This window comes from Haliotis rubra, unplaced genomic scaffold, assembly GCF_003918875.1.
Source record: "Haliotis rubra isolate DU_JTF1 unplaced genomic scaffold, ASM391887v1 Scf172, whole genome shotgun sequence".
In the NCBI taxonomy this organism is placed as follows: Eukaryota; Metazoa; Mollusca; class Gastropoda; order Lepetellida; family Haliotidae; genus Haliotis; species Haliotis rubra.
In genome coordinates this window covers 1,329,467-1,356,880 of record NW_025765692.1, presented here as the reverse complement: position 1 = coordinate 1,356,880, position 27,414 = coordinate 1,329,467, and the positions used below count along the sequence as shown (strand labels likewise).

Below are 27,414 nucleotides of genomic sequence, written 5' to 3'. Positions count from 1 at the left end.
GGATGATGAGTGTGTTGCTGTTTGTCTGAACCCTGAGACTGTTTGTCTGAATGATGAGTGTGTTGCTGTTTGTCTGAACCCTGAGACTGTTTGTCTGGATGATGAGTGTGTTGCTGTTTGTCTGAACCCTGAGACTGTTTGTCTGAATGATGAGTGTGTTGCTGTTTATCTGAACCCAGAGACTGTTTGTCTGGATGATGAGTGTGTTGCTGTTTCACAGAATGTAGAGTTTGTCTGAACCCTCTACATCTGTTTATCTGAACAATGCACCTATGGCACCTTGTCTGAACCATGAACCTAAGCCTCTGACAGTTTGCCTGAACCCTGTGGCAACTTGTCTGAACCCTGAGCCTGTTTATGTTTGTCTGAACCCTGTGAATGTGTCTGTTTGTCTGAACCCTGAAGCTTTGGCTGTTTGTCTGAACCCTGTGTTTGTGTTTCAGGGAGGGTGCCAAGAAACGAAGCCAACCAACGGAGGATTGGAAGACACCTGTGACAGTGCGGAAGAAAGTTTCTACTGAGGAGAGTCGAACTGGACGCCTCCTGAGCAAGTTCCGCACCAAGGACACGTCCAACCTGGTGCCTAAGTTAGAACAACAATGTGAGACTTTATCTTAACCTTGTTAAGTAATTAGATGTCGGCTATTTGATGACCCTTATGCTACAAGAACCTGATCACCACACAGAGTTCTCACAATGAGTCATTGTGATGGAAAGAATGGCTGACATGGATGGAAGCTTTGGTGATGAGTAGCAGTGAGGATGTTGAGTCTGTTCCTGGCAGTCGTGTTACATTAGTGACACACACATGTCTACCTTGTGCATTGATGCACACCTTCATGTCGTTGAGGCCATGTTGACAGCCGGTTGGGGGTATCTGAGGAAAGTTAAATAGTCACTAAAACGTTGATGAAGCATTTGAAAGATGTTGCTAATTTTTAGATATTATACCAGCAACATTTTGTTGGTTGCTTTGTTCAAGACTTTCATTTTTGTTCAATCAACAGGATAAAGGTTTGCATATTTCAAAATGACTGTCAGTATAACATTTGTCGAAAAAGAGGACAACACATTACAGGAGAAGTTTTAGTCTGAATGTTAAATGTTGTTTTGTGTTTCAGCAAAGAGCCCAAGTGCAAGCCCTGTGTTAAGTCGGAAGATGACTGATCAAGCCACATCGCCTAATCCTTCCCCACGCCCCTCTCCTCGACCCTCCCCTCGACCCTCTCCACGTCCCTCACCCCGCCCCAGCCCCACCCCACCTAGGAGGTTTCCATTCTTCAAACAGGACCCAGACTCTACAATGGTAAGCATTTGTCAGAGAGTGGTTTGAAGTTAATGGTGGCCAAAGAGAGTTGCCAATGTGGAATTGCTAATGTGTGGTTGCCAAGCGACAATTTTTGGTGGGAAGTCAGGGAGCACATTTCAGGTAGTGGTTAAGTGAGTGAGTTAATGGTTGATGTATGAAGTTGTCTGTGGTATTTGATGGTGATCTGTTCAGACAGGTTTGTGAGACTGTGAACTGGCTAGCCCAAGAAATTAACCAAGTTGGTCTCTGTGTGCGGCCATTACACACATAGGGCAGTAGGAATATAGTCAGGTGTTGGTCCATCTTGTAGTTCCCAGAGCCCCAGAACCCAATTCTGTGTCAGGCATACTGAGTGAGTGAGTTTGGTTTTACGCTGCACTCAGCAATATTTCAGCTATATGGCGGCGGTCTGTAAATAATCGAGTCTGGACCAGACAATCCTGTGATCAACAGCATGATCTACCCAATTGGGATATGATAACATGTGTCAACCAAGTCAGCAAGTCTGACCATGCTTATGTCAGCATGTTGCAACTGAAGCTCAGTCTGGCCACACTACACACTAATGTCCTTCTGTGCCTTCTAATCCCTCATGGAATTCAAATACACATTACTGGGTTCCTGTTCTTCAGCCTTCTGTTCTGATTCCAGGATGCACGCGATGCAGCTGACAGTTCCTCGGAGTCGGATGAGGAGAAGAAAAGTGTCCTGAAGATGATACATGACCAGCAGACCAAGATCAAAGGCAACAACTTAGACGAGACGGTCGTCACGGCTGCCAAACAGATGGGTCGCGAACTGTTCGTGGAACTCCAGGTGGAGGAACGGAAGCAGAAGTTGGATCAGATGGTAACTAGGGAACATGACAAGCTTCTCGATGCAGTCATTGTCTGGTTATGAAATATAAAACTTAGCGATTAAGGACTTAGTTACAGAGATTTGAGATGAAAGATGTGGCATTGAGAGCAGATCTTGGGGCTTTGATGAGGGTGTTGAGAATGGTGGATGATGTGATGAGGTACTCTCTATCCAAGGACTGGTAAATGTTACAGTGAGGAAGTAACACTCTTTTCCCCAACCAAAGAAAGACAGATGTTCACTCTCTTCTGTTATTTAGGTGTCCAAGCTGCAGCAGGAGATCGACCATGAGACAGACAACAAGGGCACCTTGTGCCGAGCAGCCAAGGAGACCACAGACCACATCCAGGTGAGAACAAATGCATCAATGCTGTCATGGTAACCTTGCCCCAGATCTTCTACTATGGTAACCTTCTCCCTAATCAGCGACCATGGTAACTCTGATCTTCTACTATGGTAACTGTCTCTGATCTTCTACTATGGTAACCTTGCCTCTTATCTTCTACTATGGTAACCTTGCCTCTGATCTTCTACTATGGTAACCTTGTCCCTGATCAGTCACCATGGTAACCTTACCCCTGGTCTGCTGCCATCTTAACCTTGCCCCAGATCTTCTACTATGGTAACCTTCTCCCTGATAAGCAACCATGGTAACTCTGATCTTCTACTATGGTAACCGTCTCTGATCTTCTACTTTGGTAACCTTGTCCCTGATCAGTCACCATGGTAACCTTACCCTTGCTCTGCTGCCATCGTAACCTTGCCCAAGATCTTCTACTGTGGTAACCTTGCCCCTGATCCGTGACCATGGTAACTTTGACTCAGACCTGTAACCATGGAAACCTTGTGAGATAATGCTAAAGTAGAGTTAATCAGTGTTTGCTGCACTCCATTCCGAACAAGAACCATTCCATTTTACAACTGTCGACATCTAAGAAGGTTACTGAAAGGGATGAATGGTAGTGAATTACCAAAGAGTGTTAGCGTCTTACATTCACATGTTTCTGATTTTAGCGCCGATTCCTGGAGAATCAAGTGAGCAAATCTGACGAGAAGATCGAGGCCATGATGATGTTGCTGCTGCATTACTGTGCCGGTCTACAGCACTGTCTCGATGCTGAGGAGGAGGAGAGGCAGAAAGGGGGACAGCAAAGGGAGATCACTCTGCAGGGGGAAGAAAGGGAAGCAACTACAGCAGAAGACATATCAGGGGAGGTTACTAGTTTAAGTGAGGACCAAGGGGCAGGGGCTCTACCCACAAACCCATCGACCAATGGAAATGTGGAGGATTTGGATGATGACGAAGATGATGAAAATGATGAGGATGATGATGATGATGATGATGATAATGATAATTTGGAAGAATTCAGACAAATCAGGACACAGGGACCAGCTGAAGAAATTGTGTGAAGAAATGGCAGAAGATTTTGTTTTGTTACCCAATTAAGGTCTTTTTGCAATAGCTGTATAGTTGCCTCGGCAAGTACTTACATGAAATGTCTTAGGATATATAGACATAGCTGTTGGTATCAGCATATCTAGATCAGGTGCTTGTCTAGCTGAAAAATCAGGTTACTTGTAAACTACATCTGATAGAATATTTGGCTGTTCAGATTTCATGTTTACAGGATAGTCCTTTGTTTTCATGTTTCCCTTGAGTGCAAGTTTATGTTTTCTATGCTGATGTAATGTGTGAATAGTGTCGAACCGGTACTGTGTCGCTGAGACAAGGGAGATAACTAGTGTGTGTACAATAGATATGCATCATGGGATGAGAATATTTTCTTACATTTGTAAATATGGTGGACAGGTTTGAGGGCAACACGAAACTAACATCACATGTGCCAATATGTAAATGGCAGACTGCAAATCGTGCCACAAAGCATTTATCTTGTTGCGTGTAGATGTATCAATACATGGTTGATGTATGTCAATGTTTCAGATGTATTCATGGATGTATCTACATTCAAAACACTTGTACTATCTAACTATTTATCAGGAGATATTTATTGATCATGTATGGTTCTGCTAGACATGATCTTGGCCGTATTGAGTTGCTGATATGTTGAAGAGTTATATTTGACGTGATGAAGTCGTGAGGTGAACTGATGATCAAGATGGAGTGGGAGAGACACGTTTCCTTCCCCGGGAAACAGAACTGCTGTGATGTCTTGTCAGACTTCAGACTGTTGTCTTGTACATGGTGTAACCATTACTGACCGAACTCTAGCATGGGTAGATCCAACGTGACCTAGTGGTGGGCACCTCTAGGTGTGTGAAGTCTTTGAATGTGTCCTGACCCTAACTGGGCCATGTGTCCAGTCCATCAATTTTGTTCCTCTGTCTGGTAACTCAGTTCTGTGATGTGTAACATGTTAGTGTTGCCCTAATTAGATGGAGAAAATATTCCCCGGTTGACAAAGACTTTTGACAATGTCAAGACCCAAGCTCCTCGCAGTGACAGCCCAGTTAAGGATTTCTCATAATTATTTTAATGGCCACATGGTGGCAGCAGTGATACTGGGAGGATGACAAGAAGTGTCACTCACTGGGATGGACCTTGGTCTAGACCTAGACTGAAAATAGACAGCAGACTGGTGAATCCCTCTGTAATAGGTGCTTTATAGGTCAGTGACCTTAAGACATCTGTGTCAACATGACATTTGTCATTTCACGGTAGGTCACTGTGACCTACTTCCAATGAGGAACATATTATGACATTCAGTACTGCCCGGCATCACAGAGACATCAGGTTTTATTAATCTACTTAAAATCATTTTGACTATTTTTATATACTTATCACTTATATTGAGGTTCAGTTTTAAAGTCATTTGCAGGGTTAAGCACTTAAAGTATATCGCCAGTGATTAAGCAACCCCCACGTAAAAGGTGACCCCTTGTACAAATCTTTAAAATCAGTGCTATGTTAGGTGAGTTAGCTGAGATTTCAGAGGTTAGATATAGATATGACGTCCCATTACTCAAGTCTTACATGAAGGTCACAGCCAAGGTTGAATCATGACATGTACTTATTCTCTCACGTTTACTCACAGATGGATACCATGGAACCTTTGTACACATCTCCTTAAACTTGTGGTGTTATGTGATTACGTTGATCTAGCTGTGAGGTCCACCATTACCTTATTTAGACCACCAGTTTATATACAGGTGTTATAAATTTTGTCCCAGAAACATAGCCTGTTTTAAACTGGATATTGACCTTGACCTTGTAAGTCATATAGATAATCAGGTAATAATTATTTTACACGGCCTGTGATGGAATATTGAGTAAATCAATATAATACAAGAGATCAATTATCATTGAAGCGCTATAGCCAGGCATGCAGATAATGATTACTGATTTCTAATTACTTATTCCAGATGCCAGTTGCCTTCATTACCTCTTTCTAGTTTCCTCAAGTTTGGGATCTGGCATCTGGATGGAGGACGGGATGGTCGATATTAAAGGTGTACAAATGACTTAGTGTAAAAATTGCATTCACTGACACACACACTGACACACACACACACACACACACACACACACACACACACACACACACACACACACACACACACAGAGTTGTTGTAGGCTTCTTTGAGCTCAGGACTAAAGGTCTTAACATGCAGTGGGAACATTCAATAATTGTAGTGTAGTTGCGATAACTGTAATCATGCTGTCGAGAGTAGTAGCCGTTGGTGATGCTGTTGTACACTTGTCTGTAATAGTGACCCTACCACCATATTGTCAGCTGAAGGTCAGCTGAAGGTCAGCTGTTGGGGGATGAATGTTTCCTCCGTTGTCATGGTTGCATGTTGTTATTGTCGTCATGGATGTTGTTGACAACACAGTGACTCCTAACAACTATTATTATTATAAAGATGAAGGATTCCTCTGTGTGTATGTGGAAGGATTCTTCCGTGTGTACGTGCCGTCATCAGAGACGTATTCCATGTTGTCGTTGTGGTCCTCGTACTGACCGATGTATATATCATCGACTATCATTGCTGATCACCTGATTCATCTCAACATTCCAGGCTATTTGTAATATTTTGACCATGTGCAAATTTTGTTACTATGGTAACATACAAATTACTTGGTAAATATTATTGACTGGAACCATCATGAAGTAAAGGTACTAAATGTTCCTCTATTCCTCTCAGGCTGATGTTGGTGGCATTCCCAGCGTTGCTAGGCAACACCCTGTTGTTCGTACTATGAAGATAGTTCCCCATATATGTTGTTGATGTGATACACATTGTGTAACTGACTATTTGTTTTCAAACATTGTTCTTTAAATATTCGGTGAAACAAACAGGGGATTTGGGGATATGTTCTAAATTTCAATTTAATATTAACAATGAAATTTGACAATCTAATCATTAATGCCAATATTGGTCGTGTGATCTTTGGATGATCAGCTGTTTTCCAGCCTATACAGACGATGCTGTCCAACTGTATGGAATGTACAGATGATATACAAGCAATGCGGTGACGAACAAATGCTGTAGAACAGTGTGTGTTTTATACCGGCTATCATGTAATCAATAACATATATAATCTGCCATATATGTGCTTCTGTTGCTGGTCCAGTGATGTACAAACTCTCGTGTTATTTATATATCTGTACATAGGGCAGGGCCCTTGTTTCTGTTACAAGGATGGGAATGGGAGATTACTGCAATGTCTAAATAAATTACTGTAATATCAGTATGATATCAAAAGTTTCATAAATGACACATTGTTCCATAGTGGACTCACGTTCCTCAGAATTAAGAAATGAATGAATTGAACATGAAATATGAAAGACATTTCAGACTGTATTTTTGTTTTTCACAATGTTATGTAAATGTGTTGTAACTTTGGAGTTTGCAGTTTTGCCTAATGCAGGCTTTAGTTTTGTGTGGAACATATTATCAAGAACTTGGTTGTTGGGAACATGATTGTGGGGAACATGATTGTTGGGAACACAATGTGAGGAACACGATGTGAGGAACACGATGTGAGGAACATGATTGCATTTGCTTGTGCTTTCCAAATGTTTCTTTTCAATGAGAATCTGTAGACAAGGTAATATATACAGTCTTGCCTAAACAAATTTTAGATTCTAACACTTGTTGGTACTAGCACTGAGGGGGTTAAGTGGAGTTTGGTACAGCACCTACGCCGTACAGAATGTTCTGTTGGCATGGTAACCATGTTTACTTGTACACATGCTAACTTCACGTATTTCCTGTCACACATATATTCAACTTGCAACTGGAAGTTCTACCTCTCATGAGCAGATCATGTTATCACTGATGTGGAATATGTGTCATATATCCCCTCTCTCTTGTATATCCCTCGTATCATCAACACATTAATCACTATATCACCATGGTTACACACATCAGTCTGCATGCACTGACCTTCCATCCATGACGAGATGAGCATCCTGACTTCTCTGTCTCAGATTTGTAGTTCAGCAACCAGGAAGGGTTATATTGTCTTTAGCTCCATATTCATAGTGGCTGGCATCCGGCAACAACGGTATTGTCTCCCTTTGACCACAGGCAAAGGTGAGCATATGTTGTGAGTTGGATCAGTGACCCAGGCGTACATCAACATACAGACTGACTCTACACTGAGGAGTAGACCAATCTGGGTATTCATTCACAGGACCTCGGGTTTTATACTCAGCGGGTAGATGGGAACATAAGGCAATCTTTAGCCTTATATCTCCTGCCCCCTACCATAGTTGACCTGATAAGTCCATATATCTCCTGCCCTCTATCATGGTTGCCCTGATAAGTCTGTATATCTCCTGCCCCCTACTATAGTTGATCTGATAAGTCCATATATCTCCCCTTCTACCATAGTTGACCTGATAAGTCCTTATATCTCCCGCCACCTACCATAGTTGACCTGATAAGTCCTTATATCTCCTGCCCCCTACCATAGTTGACCTGATAAGTCCTTATATCTCCTGCCCCCTACCATAGTTGACCTGATAAGTCCTTATATCTCCTGCCCCCTACATAGTTGACCTGATAAGTCCATATATCTCCTGCCCCTACCATTGTTGACCTGATAAGTCCTTACATCTCTTGCCCCTACATAGTTGACCTGATAAGTCCATATATCTCCTGCCCCTACCATAGTTGACCTGATAAGTCCATATATCTCCTGCCCCCTACATAGTTGACCTGATAAGTTCATATATCCATAGTTGACTGATAAGTCCTCCTGCCCCTCTATCCAACTACCATAGTTGACCTGATAAGTCCTTATATCTCCTGCACCAACTACCATGGTTGACCTGATAAGTCCTTATATCTCCTGCCCTCTATCATGGTCCTTATAAGTCCTTATATCTCCTGCCCCCTACCATAGTTGACCTGATAAGTCCTTATATCTCCTGCCCCTACCATAGTTGACCTGATTAGTCCATATATCTCCTGCCCCCTACATAGTTGACCTGATAAGTCCATATATCTCCTGCCCCCTACCATAGTTGGCCTGATAAGTCCTTATATCTCCTGCTGCCTACCATAGTTGACCTGATAAGTCCATATATCTCCTGCTCCCTACCATAGTTGACCTGATAAGTCCTTATATCTCCTGCCCCCTACCATAGTTGACCTGATAAGTCCTTATATCTCCTGCCCTCTATCATGGTTGACCTGATAAGTCCGTGTATCTCCTGCCCCCTATCATAGTTGACCTGATAAGTCCTTATATCTCCTGCCCCCTACCATAGTTGACCTGATTAGTCCATATATCTCCTGCCCCCTACATAGTTGACCTGATAAGTCCATATATCTCCTGCCCCCTACCATAGTTGACCTGATAAGTCCATATATCTCCTGCTGCCTACCATAGTTGACCTGATAAGTTCATATATCTCCTGCCCCCTACATAGTTAACCTGATTAGATTATTAAGTCACAAGCCTGTGATAACAGTGGTGATATTGAATGATGTTGAGTTGGCTATTATGGAGATTGACTGTATTGGAGATTGCCTGTATTGGAGATTGACTATACTGGAGATTGACTGCATTGGAGATTGACTGTATTGGAGATTGACTATACTGGAGATTGACTATTGGAGATTGACTGTTTGTGTACTGATTTCCTTGACACAAATGTCATCTTGACATATTCATAATTTCAGCAAATGTTTTTATGAGATTTCTTAATAGCATTACCATAACATAGATTTTGCATCATGATTTGAGCAAATGTTTCTATGAGATTTCTCTGCAGCAATACCAAAATAGAGATTTAGTATCATGGCTCCTGCTTCTAAATAAGTGTGTTCCCTTCATCAAGGATCATCAAACTGTAGATCATTGTAAGATCAGTCAGAATTGCACATACTGTTTTATCATTAAGAGGGCTGTATAAAAACACAAGGGTGAATGGGTATTTTATGCGAAGGAGTGACTTTTAACAACCTTGGAAAATATTCTCTTAATATGTTGACTGGAAGCTAGTTTCAGAGCCTCATCGGTGTAGAGGAGGACGTGAGAGAGCATCTCAAACCTGGACCTTGTTCCTGACAGTGTGTTAAACCAATGGGACCTGTCTATAGTCCACCACGGTACTGGGAAGGATGACTGATCATGTTTACAAGTACATGAGATACTCATCACAGTCAGCTATTTGAGACATAACTTATCGCCATGGTAACGACGACTAGCCTGTTGGTTCCATGGGTCTTGCAGTACTCCCTGTATCCACTGTTTGTGATGTATCTTAAGGTGATGTCTAATCTTAAGATAGCCAGGCGTGGAAGGAAGATTGGTACTTTTATTGCAATTATATTCAGAATAGGTAGTTAAACTTTTGTTTTTTCTGTTTTGATGGAAAGTCAATCAAATTGTTAGCAAAATCTCAAAACTAGTGACATCAAGTTACCATTCCAAATCTATTTTAAATCTTGATACTGTGTGTGTACAGTTGCATCACAACATAGTGTTTCCATGACAACACATATGGCGACACTCTAAATAGAATCTCTACTTACCTTGATAGATATGTTATGACCTAGGAAATTATTTCAGATAGAAGAGCCACTTACGTTTCTACTTACAGATATATGGAAAAAAAGCTTTAGATATTCGGTTGTGAATCAAATATTAGTGTCTAGAATGTAAAGATGTATGTTGTTATTACATTTTGTTTTATTTCTATACTACAGCAAATTCCTTGACTAGTTTGTTCAAGGAAAACAATGGTTGTTTCCTTCTGAGGTGCATATACTTTCTGGGCTATGAAACCAGGATAAGAAGAGATTTTGTAAAAGATATTAGGTTTGTCTATCTGAATTAGAACATTAATCTTGTTATTTGGACATGGTCCATTACAAATTTTCATGTGTTTGACATTTTTTAATGTTTTATGATTGTGTAATATTTTTATGAAAATTGAAAAGTGTAATATATTTTGTTGTATATTTTATGTTGTATAATTTATTTTGTTAAACTGTTGTACATTTTTCTTGAATGAGTTTAGTGCTTTTTGTTCTTGCAGAATGTATATCTTTTTCTGTTTGTAAAATATTGCAATCAAAACACTTAAACCTTGAAATTCTCTCTCCTGACAATATATACTACTCACACTTTGCTAAGGATCACAAAAATTCCCAACTTTACCTAAAGATAGATTTATAATTTGAAATTGTATCCATTTAAAACTGGATAAATAATAATAAGGTAAACCCTCTTTAGGCAAACAGTCACTTCAATCTAACCTTATGCATTTGATACATGAATAACCATAAAAATGGTTTTCATGGCACCAATCAACCATTTTGCAAATCATGGAATGAGTCATTGACAAGTACACCTGTCAATAGCAGGTATGGGATCCACAAGATGCAGTGACATACTGAAACCTAGGGTCCATGCCTCAATAAGCTTAGATATTTAAACCAAATTAGACCCCACATCATAGTTTTTGGTTGAATCAATTATTTGATCCTTAACAAAGTGTGAATAGTATATCCATTGTTCCATAAGGCACAGTTTGAACAGCAACAATTATTCATAAATATGCAAGCACTTCTCTGTCTACTTGCCCTGAACATGTGTATCATACTGCAATATATCAGGCACTTGCAGAGTTGTCTCCCTTAGGATCTGCTGCTAGGTTTCAGTCTAAGATTACTAAACTGGTTTGATTATTATCCTAGTTTATTAGCATTTTGTTCCAGTGTCTGCAGACACAAGGGGTCTGTGTTACAGCTAGAATATTTCTGACTTGGTCATAAAATGATATTTAATCAATAAGTCATTCAACTCAATCAAAACTTTCGGAGGGAGGCCTGTTGACAAAACAGGTGTTTAATAGTGTTTTGTGTGGCACTATGGTGAGATTTGAAGGATCTCAAATACAGTGATATGTAAGACTAAAAAGTTATGAATCAAATATCCCCATCATCAAATCAAGACTTTCTTTCATAACAAAAGAATACTTAATGTAAAATCAAATTTTGTTGAAATCATTATTTCTTTATGTATCTTTCATAGTGATTTGTTTTGGCGTAGGATTATGATTTTATGCGTGTATGTAGATTTAGATGTATGTTGTACACACTGTGTTAGTAGAGAGCAAATCAAGTCTTTCAAGAAGCCGGATGGTCGCAGTGCTTTCGCAGAAACTAATGTCAACAGAAACTATACATTTCATTGTTGCCATGGATACAATGGAGCAACAAATACTGATACTAGAGTAGAACACCCAATATAGTCCAGCATAATGATTGTTAATCAACATTTAAATGTGTGAAGTGAAGAACTGCATGTAATTAAAGGGTGTTGGTCCTAAAGCTGTTCCAATATTAGCACGGTATTAGACTGTGGGAGTTATGATGATATTAGTGTTAATATCTCTTTGTGGAACATGATTATATTAGTGTTAATATCTCTTTGTCGACTGTGGGAGTTCTCTTTGTGGATGATGATATTAGTGTTAATATCTCTTTGTGGATATTAGTGTTAATATGATTATATATTAGTGTTGATATCTCTTTGTGGAGCATGATGATATCTCTTTGTGGAGTGTTAATATCTCTTTGTGTGGAGCAGGATATCTGGATACATACATTTTGAACACTTTGTAACTTAAAAACAACCTTTTGTCATTAAACAGATGCTGGTGATTAGGTGCCTGACTCTGAGGGTGTGGGTTTGAATCCGGATGGGACTCAACCCCAAAAGTACTAGAAGTTGTACTTTACTAAGAAAGTGTAATCCCAAATATAACATATGTAACCTTTAGGAGAGTCTGTTGAAAATGATGTCCTATTTTAAAATGTTTGGCATCAGTAATTATTGGAAGGTTAGACCAGTTGTAGGAGTTGATAATGGCGAGAGCACTGATGCCGTCGGCGTACTATGTGAACTGCTTTTATTGTTGGTTGCCATGGCAATACTTTTCTACTCATCATGTAGAGAACTGCTCCACTCCCACCTGGCTGAAATCTAAAGAGGCTATTCCAACTGAATTGCCTCCCTTACATGTACCAGGATCTGCCAATACAGTACTTGGTTTCAAGCCCAATATGGCCCTGATTGTGATTTTTGTTCGTTTGTTGTTTAAGCCACACTCCGCATTATTCCAACTGTATGGCAGCAGTCTGTAAATAATCGAGTCTGGACCAGACAATCCAGTGATCAACAGCATGATTATGATACTTGGTGTCAACACAAACTAGAACACTGGTCTGATTAAAGTGGACATTGTCCACTCTCGCACATCAAGCAAACATGACGTACTGGAGAAAACAGTTTAACACTCACACACTGCTCACAGTTAGCAATCATTAGCCTGGTCCAGACCCGATTATTTAAAGGCAGCCATGATACAGATGGAACATTGCCAAGTATGTCGCTAAACAAGGAACCAACATGTAGAGAATCAAACCCAGGTCTTTTGTTTGAGAAGCAAATGTTTAAACCATGAGGCTACTCCACAATTCACGTCCGTAAAGACATATTCACCATCTGAGCCTTTTCTTGGTAACGAGAATCTGAAATCTCCTAATTTTCTCTGTGTCAGCTGAAAAGAAAGTTAGTAGACTTAAACGACACAAGCAGGCTGGGGTGGGAGCAGGTCTCGGCCATTCTGTCCATGTCCGCTTGTCATGGATGCAGCTTCAGCGTCTTGTGAATGCCAAGTGTCACTCACTGTTCACTGTGATAATAAATTGTTTTTATCTATCTCTGTGTTGCGTATTGAACCAGACTAGTAATACATCCTAAACCCCATGACTTAACATACACTTTGCATGTTCATACTGCCAAGTCTTCTTGGAGGAGTGAGTACAGTTTTATGCTGCACTCCACAATATTCCTGCTATATGTGGCGGTCCGTAAATAATAAAGTCTGAACCATACAATCCAGTGATCAACAGCGTGAGCATCGTACTACGCAATTGGGATACGATGACGTGTCAACCAAGTCGTGTCAACCAAGTCAGCGAGCCTGACCACCCGATCCGTTACCCGCCTCTTACGACAAGAATGGGTTACTGAAAATCAATTCTAACCCAAATCTTTATGTGTTCTTGGAGGAGTGAGTGAGTATAGTTTTATGTTGCTTTTAGCAATATCACAGTGGGGGATGCCTGAAATGGACTTCACACATTGTTGGCAATCGAACCCAGGTTTAAGGCTTGACGAGCAAAAGCTTTAACCACTAGGCTGCAACCATCACGTCATCCCCGCTTCTTGGAGGAACAAGAAATGGGTTCTTTTTTTTTAAGAATACACTCCTTGAACAAGACCAAGACGACCACATACTTGTTGAGTTAGTTCCCAGGGCCTCAGACTTGTCTCTTGATGTCAGTCTGAGGTAAGTCCCCAGAGCTTGTCTCCATGGGGATTCTGTGGCTGACCATGTCCTAGCTACCATGTTTATAAGACAGAACCAAGATTCAGCAAGTGAGCTGGCCTGTGTTGGAGGTGTAGATCATCCCTGCCCTGACTAGTTCCATCACCGGCCACCGCGGAAACACTTCCGACCTGTGTCACACTGCTTAAAGTGTACCGTATATTACTGTAGATAAGCCAATCTCATAACTTGACCCTTAAAATCAGTGTCAAAATGGTATTTTTCGTAGATAAGCCGACCCCCTGAGATGGGGTCCTAATCGTGGCCAACTCAGACCACAGACAACTGGCGGTTACCAATAAGTATAACTTCTGTCTGCATTATTCACAGAATTCACAATCATATTGCGTCTACTCACACCTTGAAATGAAGTGTAGTTGACAGAAAATGGATAATATATTTTGTTTCGCTAAATATCCTATTTATTGTAGCTATCTGAGCATAACACAGACATAACTAAACACTGAAGCTCTTGCACAAACATTGAAGCTTTGCACAAACACTGAAGCTCTTTCACAAACATTGAAGCTTTGCACAAACACTGAAGCTCTTGCACAAACACTGAAGCTCTTGCACAAACATTGAAGCTTTGCACAAACACTGAAGCTCTTTCACAAACATTGAAGCTTTGCACAAACACTGAAGCTCTTGCACAAACACTGAAGCTCTTGCACAAACATTGAAGCTTTGCACAAACACTGAAGCTCTTTCACAAACATTGAAGCTTTGCACAAACACTGAAGCTCTTGCACAAACACTGAAGCTCTTGCACAAACACTGAAGCTTTGAAAGCTTTGCACAAACACTGAAGCTTTGCACAAACACTGAAGCTCTTGCACAAACACTGAAGCTTTGCACAAACATTGAAGCTTTGCACAAACACACTGAAGCTCTTGCAAGCTTTGCACAAACACTGAAGCTCTTGCACAAACACTGAAGCTCTTGCACAAACATTGAAGCTTTGCACAAACACTGAAGCTTTGCACAAACATTGAAGCTTTGCACAAACACTGAAGCTCTTGCACAAACACTGAAGCTTTGCACAAACACTGCACAAACACTGAAGCTCTTGCACAAACATTGCTCTTACATTATATGCATAACAGTTAAGCCATATTTTTAATGTGCACAGATAACTCAGAAACAATCTCCAAGTTGATGAAATAGTTTTTATTGACTGTATTCGACAGCTGGACAGGTTTGAGCTTTGCACAAATATAACACGTAAATATTTGTTAGACATACACACTATGAATGGAAGAGCCAGTCTGAAACAACTTCGACATAATAATATCCAGTAACAAATATTCAACAATTTCATTTATAAAACCATATGCTCCAACTTCCACAAATCTACATTACCCAAGAAGTTTCAATGTTTTGGTAATATTTTACATGCACTTTCATCAGTTGACTGCTATTGTACATGCTCAGTTAGGGCTGGTGATGAATTCTGTAAGATACCTAATCAAGCATACAGAAAAAATGGACACATCCCAGATAAAACATCCTCACAACCAATAGGAATGGCAGATATTGCAAACAGAGTTACGTCCCGTTACAACTTTACACTAGAGGAAGCACAAAGAAGAAATACAGTAAATACATCGCTTACACCATAGCTGTAACTAAAGAAATGAAAAATAACTAGCAACAAAAACAAACCCTCAAAGAATCTTGTGTAAGCCATGATGCACCATACTGAGGTTAACTATGATTACGTCATAGAAACCCAACCCGCTTTCTTCAGATCAGGGAAGTGCATGGGAATGTGGTTACCATCAGAGTAAAATAGTTTTAAAAACTTGTTTGAGTTCTTAATTCATAATTTGTAAACACCTTACCTGGAGCCACTGTTTGCAATACCATTTATGTACCAACAATATCTTACAGAGCAACATCTGTCATTAGTATAACTAAAAATATAACGTTTCCCATCCACAAATGAATGATGTTGAGATTCACAGAATTGCTTCATCTCAAAAAGGCCATAATTAAGTCTCCAGTCTTTCAGAAACAGTTGCAGTTTTTGATGATCCACCACTAACCAAGCCTGAGATGCCTTGTCTGTGATGCTTTGTCCGTTCCTCATGCTATGGTCCTGCCGTGAGTATTTCAGTAGGAACACATGTATCAAACATAAAGTATATTTTACTCCTTCATCAGGTGTTCCTCGTAATACACAAGTTGACATCCATAAACATTCCCCTTCATATAGAAGACTTTTCAACCCTTGAACTATAGAGATGTAAAGAAACCAGGTATTGGGCTGGCATGGTATGACTGGCTCCAGACTGACGGAGCCCAACTGGAGCCTCTGGCATCAGAAACTAACACTAGTAGCTTACAGTGAGTGAGTGAGTGGGTATGGTTTTAAGTCACTTTTAGCAATATTCCAGCAATATCACCAGAAATGGGTTTCACACATTGTACCCATGTCGGGAATTGAACCCAGGTCATCGGCGAGTCGAGCGAACGCTTTAACCACTAGCTTACCCCGCCGCCCCTACTGGAGTTAAACATAACAGATACCACTGATGCCTGCCAGGGCTGGGACAATTCACCACTGCACCGATAAATCACGATACATTTAAGTTTGACACAGCTATCATATCGTCGAATGGTGTATCAATACCAAACGATACATGACTTTTTTTCAAAACAGGATTATATTAAACATGTTAAAGTACTTATTTAGAGAAACATACACAAGTATGATAGAGTTACTTGTTTGTTTATTACAATAATGTTATTGTTATACATAAATACCTTGAAATAAATCATTTTAAATCTTAATACTGTGTCATTCTTTCAAAGTGTATGTATCGTGATACATATCGTATCGCAGGTAAAATATCACGATACATAACGTATCGTGACATAGTGTATCATCCCTGCCCTAGCCATTTGTGGAACAAGCCACAATGGACACATGTGCACAGGGCTTCATACAGAACAATCAACATTCTTCACAAAAATCCTGAAAAAGTCTACCCTGGGTTCATCATGTACAGTGGAACCCCACTCATCTCAAACCCTGCTTACAGATCAACATTGATAGAAATTTACTACATCAAATGCTCTGGAACTGGATCATTGGATGGTGACATTCACTACTATACTTCCACACTTGTGCTCCACCTCAGTGGTTTTATGTCACTATATACTTGAGTTGTGGTTGACTTGAGCTGAGCCATGTTGCAGTGAAACAAACATGGACGTTCTCCACAATCTCAATCTCTCTGTGGATTAGCAGGGCTTGGATTGACAAGGTTCCACTATACAGATACAAAGGACATAACTGTGCATCCATGGTGAGAATCTACAAAGTTTATCTGTGTGATTTCACAATTACGCATTCTGATTAACAGGGTTTCACTGTATTGAGAGCCAAATGTCTAAAAACACCGCTGAGGAGATAATGTAAATTGATCATCAACATCATCATCAACTTGATTTTAAAATTTGTTCGATAATTTCATCTGACTTTCACATGAATCTGATACATAAGTCAACATTCTGAAACCATGGATATAGCGTGCTGATAAAATAATTATGAACTGGATGTAATAAAGATATATATGCATGAGACTATCATTATGATGGAGGATGGATAATGAAGTGTTTCCCAAGACCCTGACGATGGAGTGCCAGTCACACAGCCCCTTCACCAAGAAGTCTGGAAACGTATGGGGCGCCAGCCAGACCTGGGGGGAAATACAGAGAAGTGAATGAGCAACAGAATATATAGTGAGTGAGTGAGTTTAGCTTTACGCCGCTTTCAGCAATATTCCAGCAATATCACAACAGGGGACACAAGAAATGGGCTTCACACATTGTACCCATGTGGGGAATCGAACCAAGGTCTTCGGCAAACGAGCGAATGCTTTAACCACTAGGCTACCCTACTGCCCCCAGAATATACTGACTTACACTTATCAAATAACAACTAGAACATATTATAAGTCAAAGTATGGCATTTGTCACACATATATTCTCCCTCTCAGACAACATAGTTCCGGGGAATCCATAGTCATGATATGATCATGGTCGCTATGAATAAAAGTGAATTACAGTTCACAGAGAGAATTGCGTAAATATAAAATATCCATAAGTTTAAAGGTCATTATTTAAGAAAAGGGTTAAAGAACAAAATAAAGATCCTACAATTTAATAACACGACAACCAGTCATGCATCCACTGTTGATTTGTGCATGATATGCGTTGTTCACAAATTCCATCATGGTTTCTCAAAACAAGGGAGTTAATTGATCATGTGCCTGCAGTGCCCGTGGCAATTGTGAGTTATGTCCCTTGTGTTGACCAATCAGACTCCAACCCTCACATGACTTGCTATCTCCAGATGAATCAGTGACAACACCCAGTCAGGATGATCTGACCAACAATCAAATATATATTGTAATGCTATTGGTCGTATCGCATGAAGTGCATCAAATCACTTGCACACATTGATTAAATACATAAAAAGGTTTGAACCACATCTGCTACTTCCCATTTAACAGTGATGATGTTAAAGGCCAAACCCCCATGGGTTTCCAAGTAGTCTGTTTACTGTACACTAGGGTTTGTGACAACACTGAAAGAGTCTGCACACAAAGTTGACTCCAAGGTTTTTACACCTGGTCACAGGTGGGCTCGATCCCGTCACCTCAACCTCGCTGGATCACTAGCCTGGCTCCTTAGACAGCTCGCCCACCATGCCCCCATGACAGTACATATACTTTGTAAGTAGCGCATATTGACCACAATCTGAATGACAGTTCACTAAGCGTATGTTGATTTTGTTTCCCAAATTTTTAGTGGACCATAGTCCGGCGCCAAAGTGTGAAATTCCAGCCTAGTTCGACAAGTGTAGAAACCCAGGTCAGATTGCTCCCTTCATGCAGGAAGATGGTATTTAAAGAACCACTATACTTTGTTTTTTGTTACTCTTTTAACCATTACATATGAAAGATTTGTGGTTAGTCTTATGCGGAACACCAAATTTATTCTTTCAAAACTTGTGGTTATTTAATACCGAGCGATTAAAAGTTGCCAAAAAGTCGCCTGCTTCCCTCTCGCCCGCCAACGAAACCACAGACAGGTTACGTAACTCTGTCGCCAGAGCACTGCAGTGACGTCATATGAGGAACGATTTTCAGTTAGTTGTATAGAAAATGTGTAGCACGCTCATCATTTTGATGATTTCTCGACATCAACGACGACATGATGAATCGTTGCTTTGTCGTCAATTGCTCCTAGAAGTCGGGCGATGGTGTCCCCATGCACAGATTTCCACAGGACCCCGCGGTTAGTGCTAAATGGGTTATGTTTGTGAGTCGCGGCGAGTTGTGGAAGCCTGAAACAATATCTTACTTGTGTTCAGATCGGCTTCACGGAAGTTAAAGAATCAAAACTCCTTACTAGTTGTAGTAAAATATGCATATGATTGATGACCATAAAGATTTTCTATGACACAACTTGTAACATAACGATTTCTTCCTAGGAAGTGAGGTTGTGGTCGAAGTAACAATAATATTGTAAGTAGTATTATATTGACCCCACCTCGCTGCCACGAGAAATTGTTATGTTTTACGCTTTGTCATGCAAAATCCTATTGGCCATCAATAAAATACATATTTTACTACCAGTAAAAGTAGTTTTGATTTTGTAACTTTCGGTGGAAACAAACCTAAATACCATTTATCCTCAGACTGGCGGATGTTCCCGACAGGGCCATCATTTTAAAAATAAAAAATCTGTTAGAATTAAGGAGATTATAGTTTGTTTTCATCAAGTTAGAAAATCAAGACTACTTTCTACTCGTGAAGTTAAATATGTATTGGAATCATAACCAAACGGATTTTGCATGACACAACTTATAACATAACGATTTCTTCCGGAAGGCGAGGTGGGGGTCGAAGTCACAATACTACGCGATAAATTTCTTGCTACATTCCCATGGTTTATGTCCACTCACCAGTATGTAGATACTAGTCAATGTGCGTCTTTATATTTGGTCTTATAATCCTAATTAGTTTATTATCATACTTGTATGCATTTTGAAACTAAATAAAAAGCAGACGATATGCTGATACTTATAGTGAATTTATAACAGAACTGTAATATCTAGACATTTTATAGTTTGCCAATGTGAATCATAATTCGCACACACACCCTAGTGCATGTTGTCTGTCTCATTACACTTCACGGCGAAAACAATGATTCTGTTGAATGCTACGACAAATGAATAAAACAAAATGCAAATATTAAAATTAAAACAGATTAAAGTTATAGGAACAATATCAGGCCATTACCTGGTTCGAGGAATGTATCCATCAATATCCACAAACTGTTCCAAATGATGTGTCTTTTAACAGTTTAATATACCGAAAAAGTGATAAATCTTTTCAGGTATTGATGTATAGTCTCATTGGTCACCCAAGATAGCACACCTGGCAACTAATTGCATAATGTCCGCCTTTCTTTAAAACAGTAATTTAGTTAGCCAATAATGGGCAATCAATCAATGTATTGCCGGTTAATCCTTTGAAAGAAGGACGTTGTTTTACGCAGACACCGACACGACAGAGTGTATTCAGTATAGATTAGTAAATCTACATACATAAACACTACCTTTTGACAATTCCGCTGTGTAAGATAAAAGTAATTAATCAATCAGCGTGTTATCGGTTAATCCTTTGATCGATGTTTATAAAAATAATGTTGAATATTTACTCCAGACACAAGAAATGCCAAATGGGAACCTTTGTCGGGTAATTTAAGTGTGTTACCACTAATTATACCTGTTATAAATTCATTAACTGACCATCAAGTGAATGATGACAAATAACATGTGTAGGTTTATACCACCTAACACGGGTTACAACAAGGGAGTATTAATTGCTGTATTGCATGTGAAAACTTATGGGCCGACACTGTTTTGAGAATACAAACAGATTTTTACATGACATGATTAAATATCGAGGTAAAAAAACACAGAAATGGGATCAATTTGGATCAGTCATTATACAAATAGGGCCTAACGACACCAATCGATTTTGACAGAATCGTCTATGAAAACAAGTTGTAACTCGGAAACTAGGCAAAGCATGAGACAAAATTAAATGACAGTAGATTGTGAGAACATATAGCTTTCATTTTCCACAACAATTGTCACGATTTCAGGTTTATACAAGCCTGTAAACAAGATAATTTAACCCCTAAAATGTAGATGAATTCTGCACAGGCTCTCCTAGCTATTCCTCATATGACGTCACAGAGTCGCGTCGCTCTGATTGGTTGAAATTTCGTTCGCGGGTGAGAATTGTGCACTGTTGTCAAAAAGGTCGATTTAAGTCAATTAAAGGTCGAAATGAGTAGTTTTAATGACGGGGTTTCATTTATAATGATGCGAGTTAGTGATTTATGTATTTTTACCCCCTAGGGTTTATGTGACCTTTAACAAACACGCACACCTCTTCTGTACAGGTGTGTTCTTAGCTGAACAAGCATTGAGTATTGTTTCTGGACTAGTGGATGATTGTTTCTGGACTAGTGGAGGACTGTGTCAGGACTAGTGGATGATTGCCTCTGGACTAGCGGATGATTGTTTCTGGACTAGTGGATGATTGTTTCAGGAGTAGTGGATTATTGCTGCTGGACTAGTGGATGACTGTGTCTGGACTAGTGGATGATTGTTTCTGGATAAGCGGATGATTGTTTCTGGACTAGTGGATGATTGTTTCTGGACTAGTGGATGATTGTGTCTGGACTAGTGGATGATTGTTTCAGGACTACCGGATGATTGTGTCAGGACTATTGGGTGATTGTGTCAGGACAAGCGGATGATTGTGTCTGGACTAGTGGAGGATTGTGTCTGGACTAGTGGATGATTGTTTCTGGACAAGTGGACGATTGTTTTTGGACTAGTGGATGATTGCTTCTGGACTAGTGGAAGATTGTGTCTGGACAAGTGGATGATTGTTTCTGGACAAGCGGATGATTGTTTCTGGACTAGTGGATGATTGTTTCAGGAGTAGTGGATGATTGTGTCTGGACTAGTGGAGTATTGTGTCAGGACTAGTGGATGATTGTTTCTGGACTAGTGGATGATTGTTTCTAGACTACTTGATGATTGTTTCTGGAGTAGTGGATGATTGTTTCTGGACTACAGGATGATTGTTTCTGGACTAGTGGATGACTGTGTCTGGACAAGCGGATGATTGTTTCTGGACTAGTGGATGATTGTTTCTGGAGTAGTGGATGATTGTGTCTGGACTAGTGGAGGATTGTGTCAGGACTAGTGGATGATTGCTTCTGGACTATTGGATGATTGCTTCTGGACTAGTGGATGATTGCTTCTGGACTAGTGGATGATTGTTTATGGAGTAGTGGATGATTGCTTCTGGACTACTGGATGATTGTTTCTGGACTAGGGGATGATTGTGTCTGGACTTTTGGATGATTGTGTCTGGAGTAGTGGATGATTGCTTCTGGACTACTGGATGATTGCTTCTGGACTACTGGATGATTGTGTCTGGACTACTGGATGATTGTGTCTGGACTACTGGATGATTGTTTCTGGAGTAGTGGATGATTGTATCTGGAGTAGTGGATGATTGCTTCTGGAGTAGTGGATGATTGTGTCTGGACTGATGGATGATTGTTTCTGGGATAGTGGATGATTGTGTCTGGACTACTGGATGATTGTGTCTGGACTATTGGATGATTGTTTCTGGAGTAGTGGATGATTGTATCTGGAGTAGTGGATGATTCCTTCTGGAGTAGTGGATGATTGTGTCTGGACTGATGGATGATTGTATCTGGGGTAGTTTATGATTGTTTCTGGAGTAGTGGATGATTGTATCTGGAGTAGTGGATGATTGCTTCTGGAGTAGTGGATGATTGCTTCTGGAGTAGTGAGTGATTGCTTCTGGACTAGTGGATGATTGTTTCTGGAGTAGTGGATGATTGTGTCTGGACTAGTGGAGGATTGTGCCAGGACTAGTGGATGATTGCTTCTGGACTATTGGATGATTGCTTCTGGACTAGTGGATGATTGCTTCTGGACTAGTGGATGATTGTGTCTGGAGTAGTGGATGATTGCTTCTGGAGTAGAGGATGATTGTGTCTGGACTGATGGATGATTGTGTCTGGAATATTGGATGATTGTTTCTGGACAAGCGGATGATTGTTTCTGGAGTAGTGGATGATTGCTTCTGGACTACTGGATGATTGTTTCTGGACTAGGGGATGATTGTGTCTGGACTTTTGGATGATTGTGTCTGGAGTAGTGGATGATTGCTTCTGGACTACTGGATGATTGCTTCTGGACTACTGGATGATTGTGTCTGGACTACTGGATGATTGTGTCTGGAGTAGTGGATGATTGTATCTGGAGTAGTGGATGATTGCTTCTGGAGTAGTGGATGATTGTGTCTGGACTGATGGATGATTGTTTCTGGGCTAGTGGATGATTGTGTCTGGACTACTGGATGATTGTGTCTGGACTATTGGATGATTGTTTCTGGAGTAGTGGATGATTGTATCTGGAGTAGTGGATGATTCCTTCTGGAGTAGTGGATGATTGTGTCTGGACTGATGGATGATTGTATCTGGGGTAGTTTATGATTGTTTCTGGAGTAGTGGATGATTGTATCTGGAGTAGTGGATGATTGCTTCTGGAGTAGTGGATGATTGTGTCTGGAGTAGTGGATGATTGTTTCTGGAGTAGTGGATGATTGTATCTGGAGTAGTGGATGATTGTTTCTGGAGTAGTGGATGATTGTGTCTGGACTATTGGATGATTGTTTCTGGCGTAGTGGATGATTGTTTCTGGAGTAGTGGATGATTGTGTCTGGACTACTGGATGATTGCTTCTGGACTAGTGGATGATTGTTTCTGGAGTAGTGGATGATTGTTTCTGGAGTAGTGGATGATTGTGTCTGGAGTAGTGGATGATTGTTTCTGGAAAAGCGGATGATTGTTTCTGGACTAGTGGATGATTGTTTCTAGACTACTTGATGATTGTTTCTGGAGTAGTGGATGATTGTTTCTGGACTACAGGATGATTGTTTCTGGACTAGTGGATGACTGTGTCTGGACAAGCGGATGATTGTTTCTGGACTAGTGGATGATTGTTTCTGGAGTAGTGGATGATTGTGTCTGGACTAGTGGATGATTGCTTCTGGACTACTGGATGATTGCTTCTGGAGTAGTGGATGATTGTGTCTGGAGTAGTGGATGATTGTTTCTTGACAAGTTTATGATTGTGTCTGGACTACTGGATGATTGCTTCTGGACTATTGGATGATTGTTTCTGGACTACTGGATGATTGTTTCTGGACTATTGGATCATTGTGTCTGGAGTAGTGGATGATTGCTTCTGGACTACTGGATGATTGTGTCTGGACTAGTGGATGATTGTGCCTGGACTATTGGATGATTGCTTCTGGAGTAGTGGATGATTGCTTCTGGACTACTGGATGATTCCTTCTGGACTAGTGGATGATTGTTTCTGGAGTAGTGGATGATTGTTTCTGGACTAGTGGATGATTGTGTCTGGACTAGTGGATGATTGTTTCTGGACTAGTGGATGATTGTTTCTGGAGTAGTGGATGATTGTGTCTGGACTACTGGATGATTGTGTCTGGACTAGTGGATGATTGTTTCTGGACTAGTGGATGATTGCTTCTGGAGTAGTGGATGATTGTGTCTGTACTAGTGGATGATTGCTTCTGGACTACTGGATGATTGCTTCTGGAGTAGTGGATGATTGTGTCTGGAGTAGTGGATGATTGTTTCTTGACAAGTTTATGATTGTGTCTGGACTACTGGATGATTGCTTCTGGACTATTGGATGATTGTTTCTGGACTACTGGATGATTGTTTCTGGACTATTGGATCATTGTGTCTGGAGTAGTGGATGATTGCTTCTGGACTACTGGATGATTGTGTCTGGACTAGTGGATGATTGTGCCTGGACTATTGGATGATTGCTTCTGGAGTAGTGGATGATTGCTTCTGGACTACTGGATGATTCCTTCTGGACTAGTGGATGATTGTTTCTGGAGTAGTGGATGATTGTTTCTGGACTAGTGGATGATTGTGTCTGGACTAGTGGATGATTGTTTCTGGACTAGTGGATGATTGTTTCTGGAGTAGTGGATGATTGTGTCTGGACTACTGGATGATTGTGTCTGGACTAGTGGATGATTGTTTCTGGACTAGTGGATGATTGCTTCTGGAGTAGTGGATGATTGTGTCTGGACTACTGGATGATTGCTTCTGGACTAGTGGATGATTGTGTCTGGACTAGTGGATGATTGCTTCTTGACTACTGGATGATTGCTTCTGGAGTAGTGGATGATTGCTTCTGGAGTAGTGGATGATTGTGTCTGGAGTAGTGGATGATTGTTTCTGGACTACTGGATGATTGTTTCTGGAGTAGTGGATGATTGTGTCTGGAGTAGTGGATGATTGTATCTGGAGTAGTGGATGATTGCTTCTGGAGTAGAGGATGATTGTGTCTGGACTGATGGATGATTGTTTCTTGGCTAGTGAGGGACTGTGTCTGCACAAGTGGAGGATTGAGTCTGGACTAGTGGAAGATTGTGTCTGGACTAGTGGAGGGTTGTGTCGGGACTAGTGGAGTAACATGTTCACCTGCTGTCACTACTGTTTGCCATCGTAAGAGACCTTCTTTCCAGTCTTCTTCAGGATATCCAAGAGATCGTCAGCTGAAAGTGTTGAGGTCACAGTCACCTTCTGTGAGGCTAGGTCTGTTTGGATGTTCGTATTTTCTGCTGTAGAGACAAGGAGTGAATAAAACATCAAGCTGACTGGATGACACAGAGCCAAACAATTAATGCTGGTTTGACATCCATGATGGTGGCAGCAGTGTCCGTGCAAACCTCAATGTTCAAACATATTAACTTTAGTACATTCAGGTTTAACACAACATATTTTAGATTCTTCTCACTTCCTAGGTCAGCAGAAAGTTGGAGTATTGCAGTAAAATTGTGTTAGCACATCAGGAATGGAGGTGGAAATGTTTCCATGGTTATAAGATAACTTACACCGTTTCTTGAGGACCCTCTCTGCTGCTCCTGAGCATCCCTCGCAGGTCATCTCCATGGTAAAGACGTGGGTAACCTGAAGGATTGACATACTAGGATGTGCAGGAATCAAAACAGTACTGGCTACCGAACAGTTATCGCCGCGCGTAACAGTTATCGCCAATACATCAGTATCACGTGTGCACAGTTCCAGTCAATTACAATTCCAGTATTTTTTCCTACGGTATTTGACAACAATAAAGGACAGCAAAAAAAATTCTTCACGGTAAGTAACATAAGGGAAAAATAGAGGATAAAGTTATGAACCCTATAATATCTTTTCAACTTAGTCGGGGGGATGTTGCGCACGATCTTTATAATAGTAAGTTTAAGTACACAACAGTCATTAATTGTTTCATTCCCTGTCAGTCTACTGTGAAAAACACTCAATTAGTCCCACAATAAATTATTCGAGGTTACTTTATGATATAAATATATATTATTTCACGAATGACATTAGAAATTCTGAAATGGTGATAACTGTTCGTATCATGATTAATTTTTTGTTTCATTAATTTAACGAACGGCTGAGTAATTTCGACAATATCGTTAAAATATGGCGATAACTGTTCGTCAGCCAATAGACATGGATGAACACCATAACCAGCAGTACAAGTTTCTGCACTAGTTCTAAGCATCCTCCTGCCGAAGTTCTTGTCATTAATTGTTGTGAAATATCATGAATGAAGGCATGCAAAGATGTGTGACATTACTTCTGGAGATATTAACAGATGACATGGGATCACACAAATGCAAAGATGTGTGACATCATCAACAGTGACATCCGTGTTGATGTCCTGGAAATTTTACAGTCACGTCAACGTAGTAAAGCGACGATATCATAAAGGACCAACGGAACCTTGGGATGTAATTTCACTGAAGCAATAACTCCTAGGAGATGTCTTTGATGTCACCTAGCTGATATAAGTACTGCCTGATAGAACAGAATTCAGTGCATGTAGACAAACCTCTGGGCAGAGAGTGCGTGCAAAAAACTCCCATGTTACACAACATCCCGTGGGTGGCATTCGCATCGAGAATGTTGTTCGTTAAACATGTTAAACATCTGGCTGATCGATCGAGTCTGTTAAAGCTAACACCACTTGCAGCTGTCATGACTCGCCATGAAATATCAGATTCAACGACAACGTAGCAGTACACGACTTTTTAATTCAACACATCAATATTTTCAGCGGGTTTGCTATTGGGCTTATCTAATTAGTTCGCATATTTTCACGTTCCGATATAG

The 27,414-nt window shown here is 40.4% G+C and overlaps 1 protein-coding gene and 1 long non-coding RNA gene across 2 annotated transcripts in view; one reads left to right on the top strand and one right to left on the bottom strand.

The window, feature by feature from the left end:
* The window catches only part of LOC124272705 (PDZ domain-containing protein 8-like), a 38,711-nt gene extending 32,983 nt beyond the window's left edge, over nt 1-5,728 (top strand). Inside the window, 5 exon segments of the mRNA XM_046707889.1 lie at nt 444-601; nt 1,122-1,306; nt 1,961-2,158; nt 2,427-2,516; nt 3,182-5,728. Of these exon segments, the coding sequence (XP_046563845.1) occupies nt 444-601; nt 1,122-1,306; nt 1,961-2,158; nt 2,427-2,516; nt 3,182-3,577 (1,027 nt within the window). The 3' untranslated portion in view covers nt 3,578-5,728.
* Nucleotides 5,729-8,215: 2,487 nt separating this feature from the next.
* On the bottom strand, nt 8,216-9,051 carry LOC124272736. The gene is made up of 3 exons (XR_006897410.1): nt 8,953-9,051; nt 8,411-8,423; nt 8,216-8,340 (listed from the first exon to the last, which is right to left on the bottom strand). It is a non-coding gene; the product is annotated as an uncharacterized LOC124272736 (long non-coding RNA).
* Between the last annotated feature and the right edge of the window lie 18,363 nt (nt 9,052-27,414).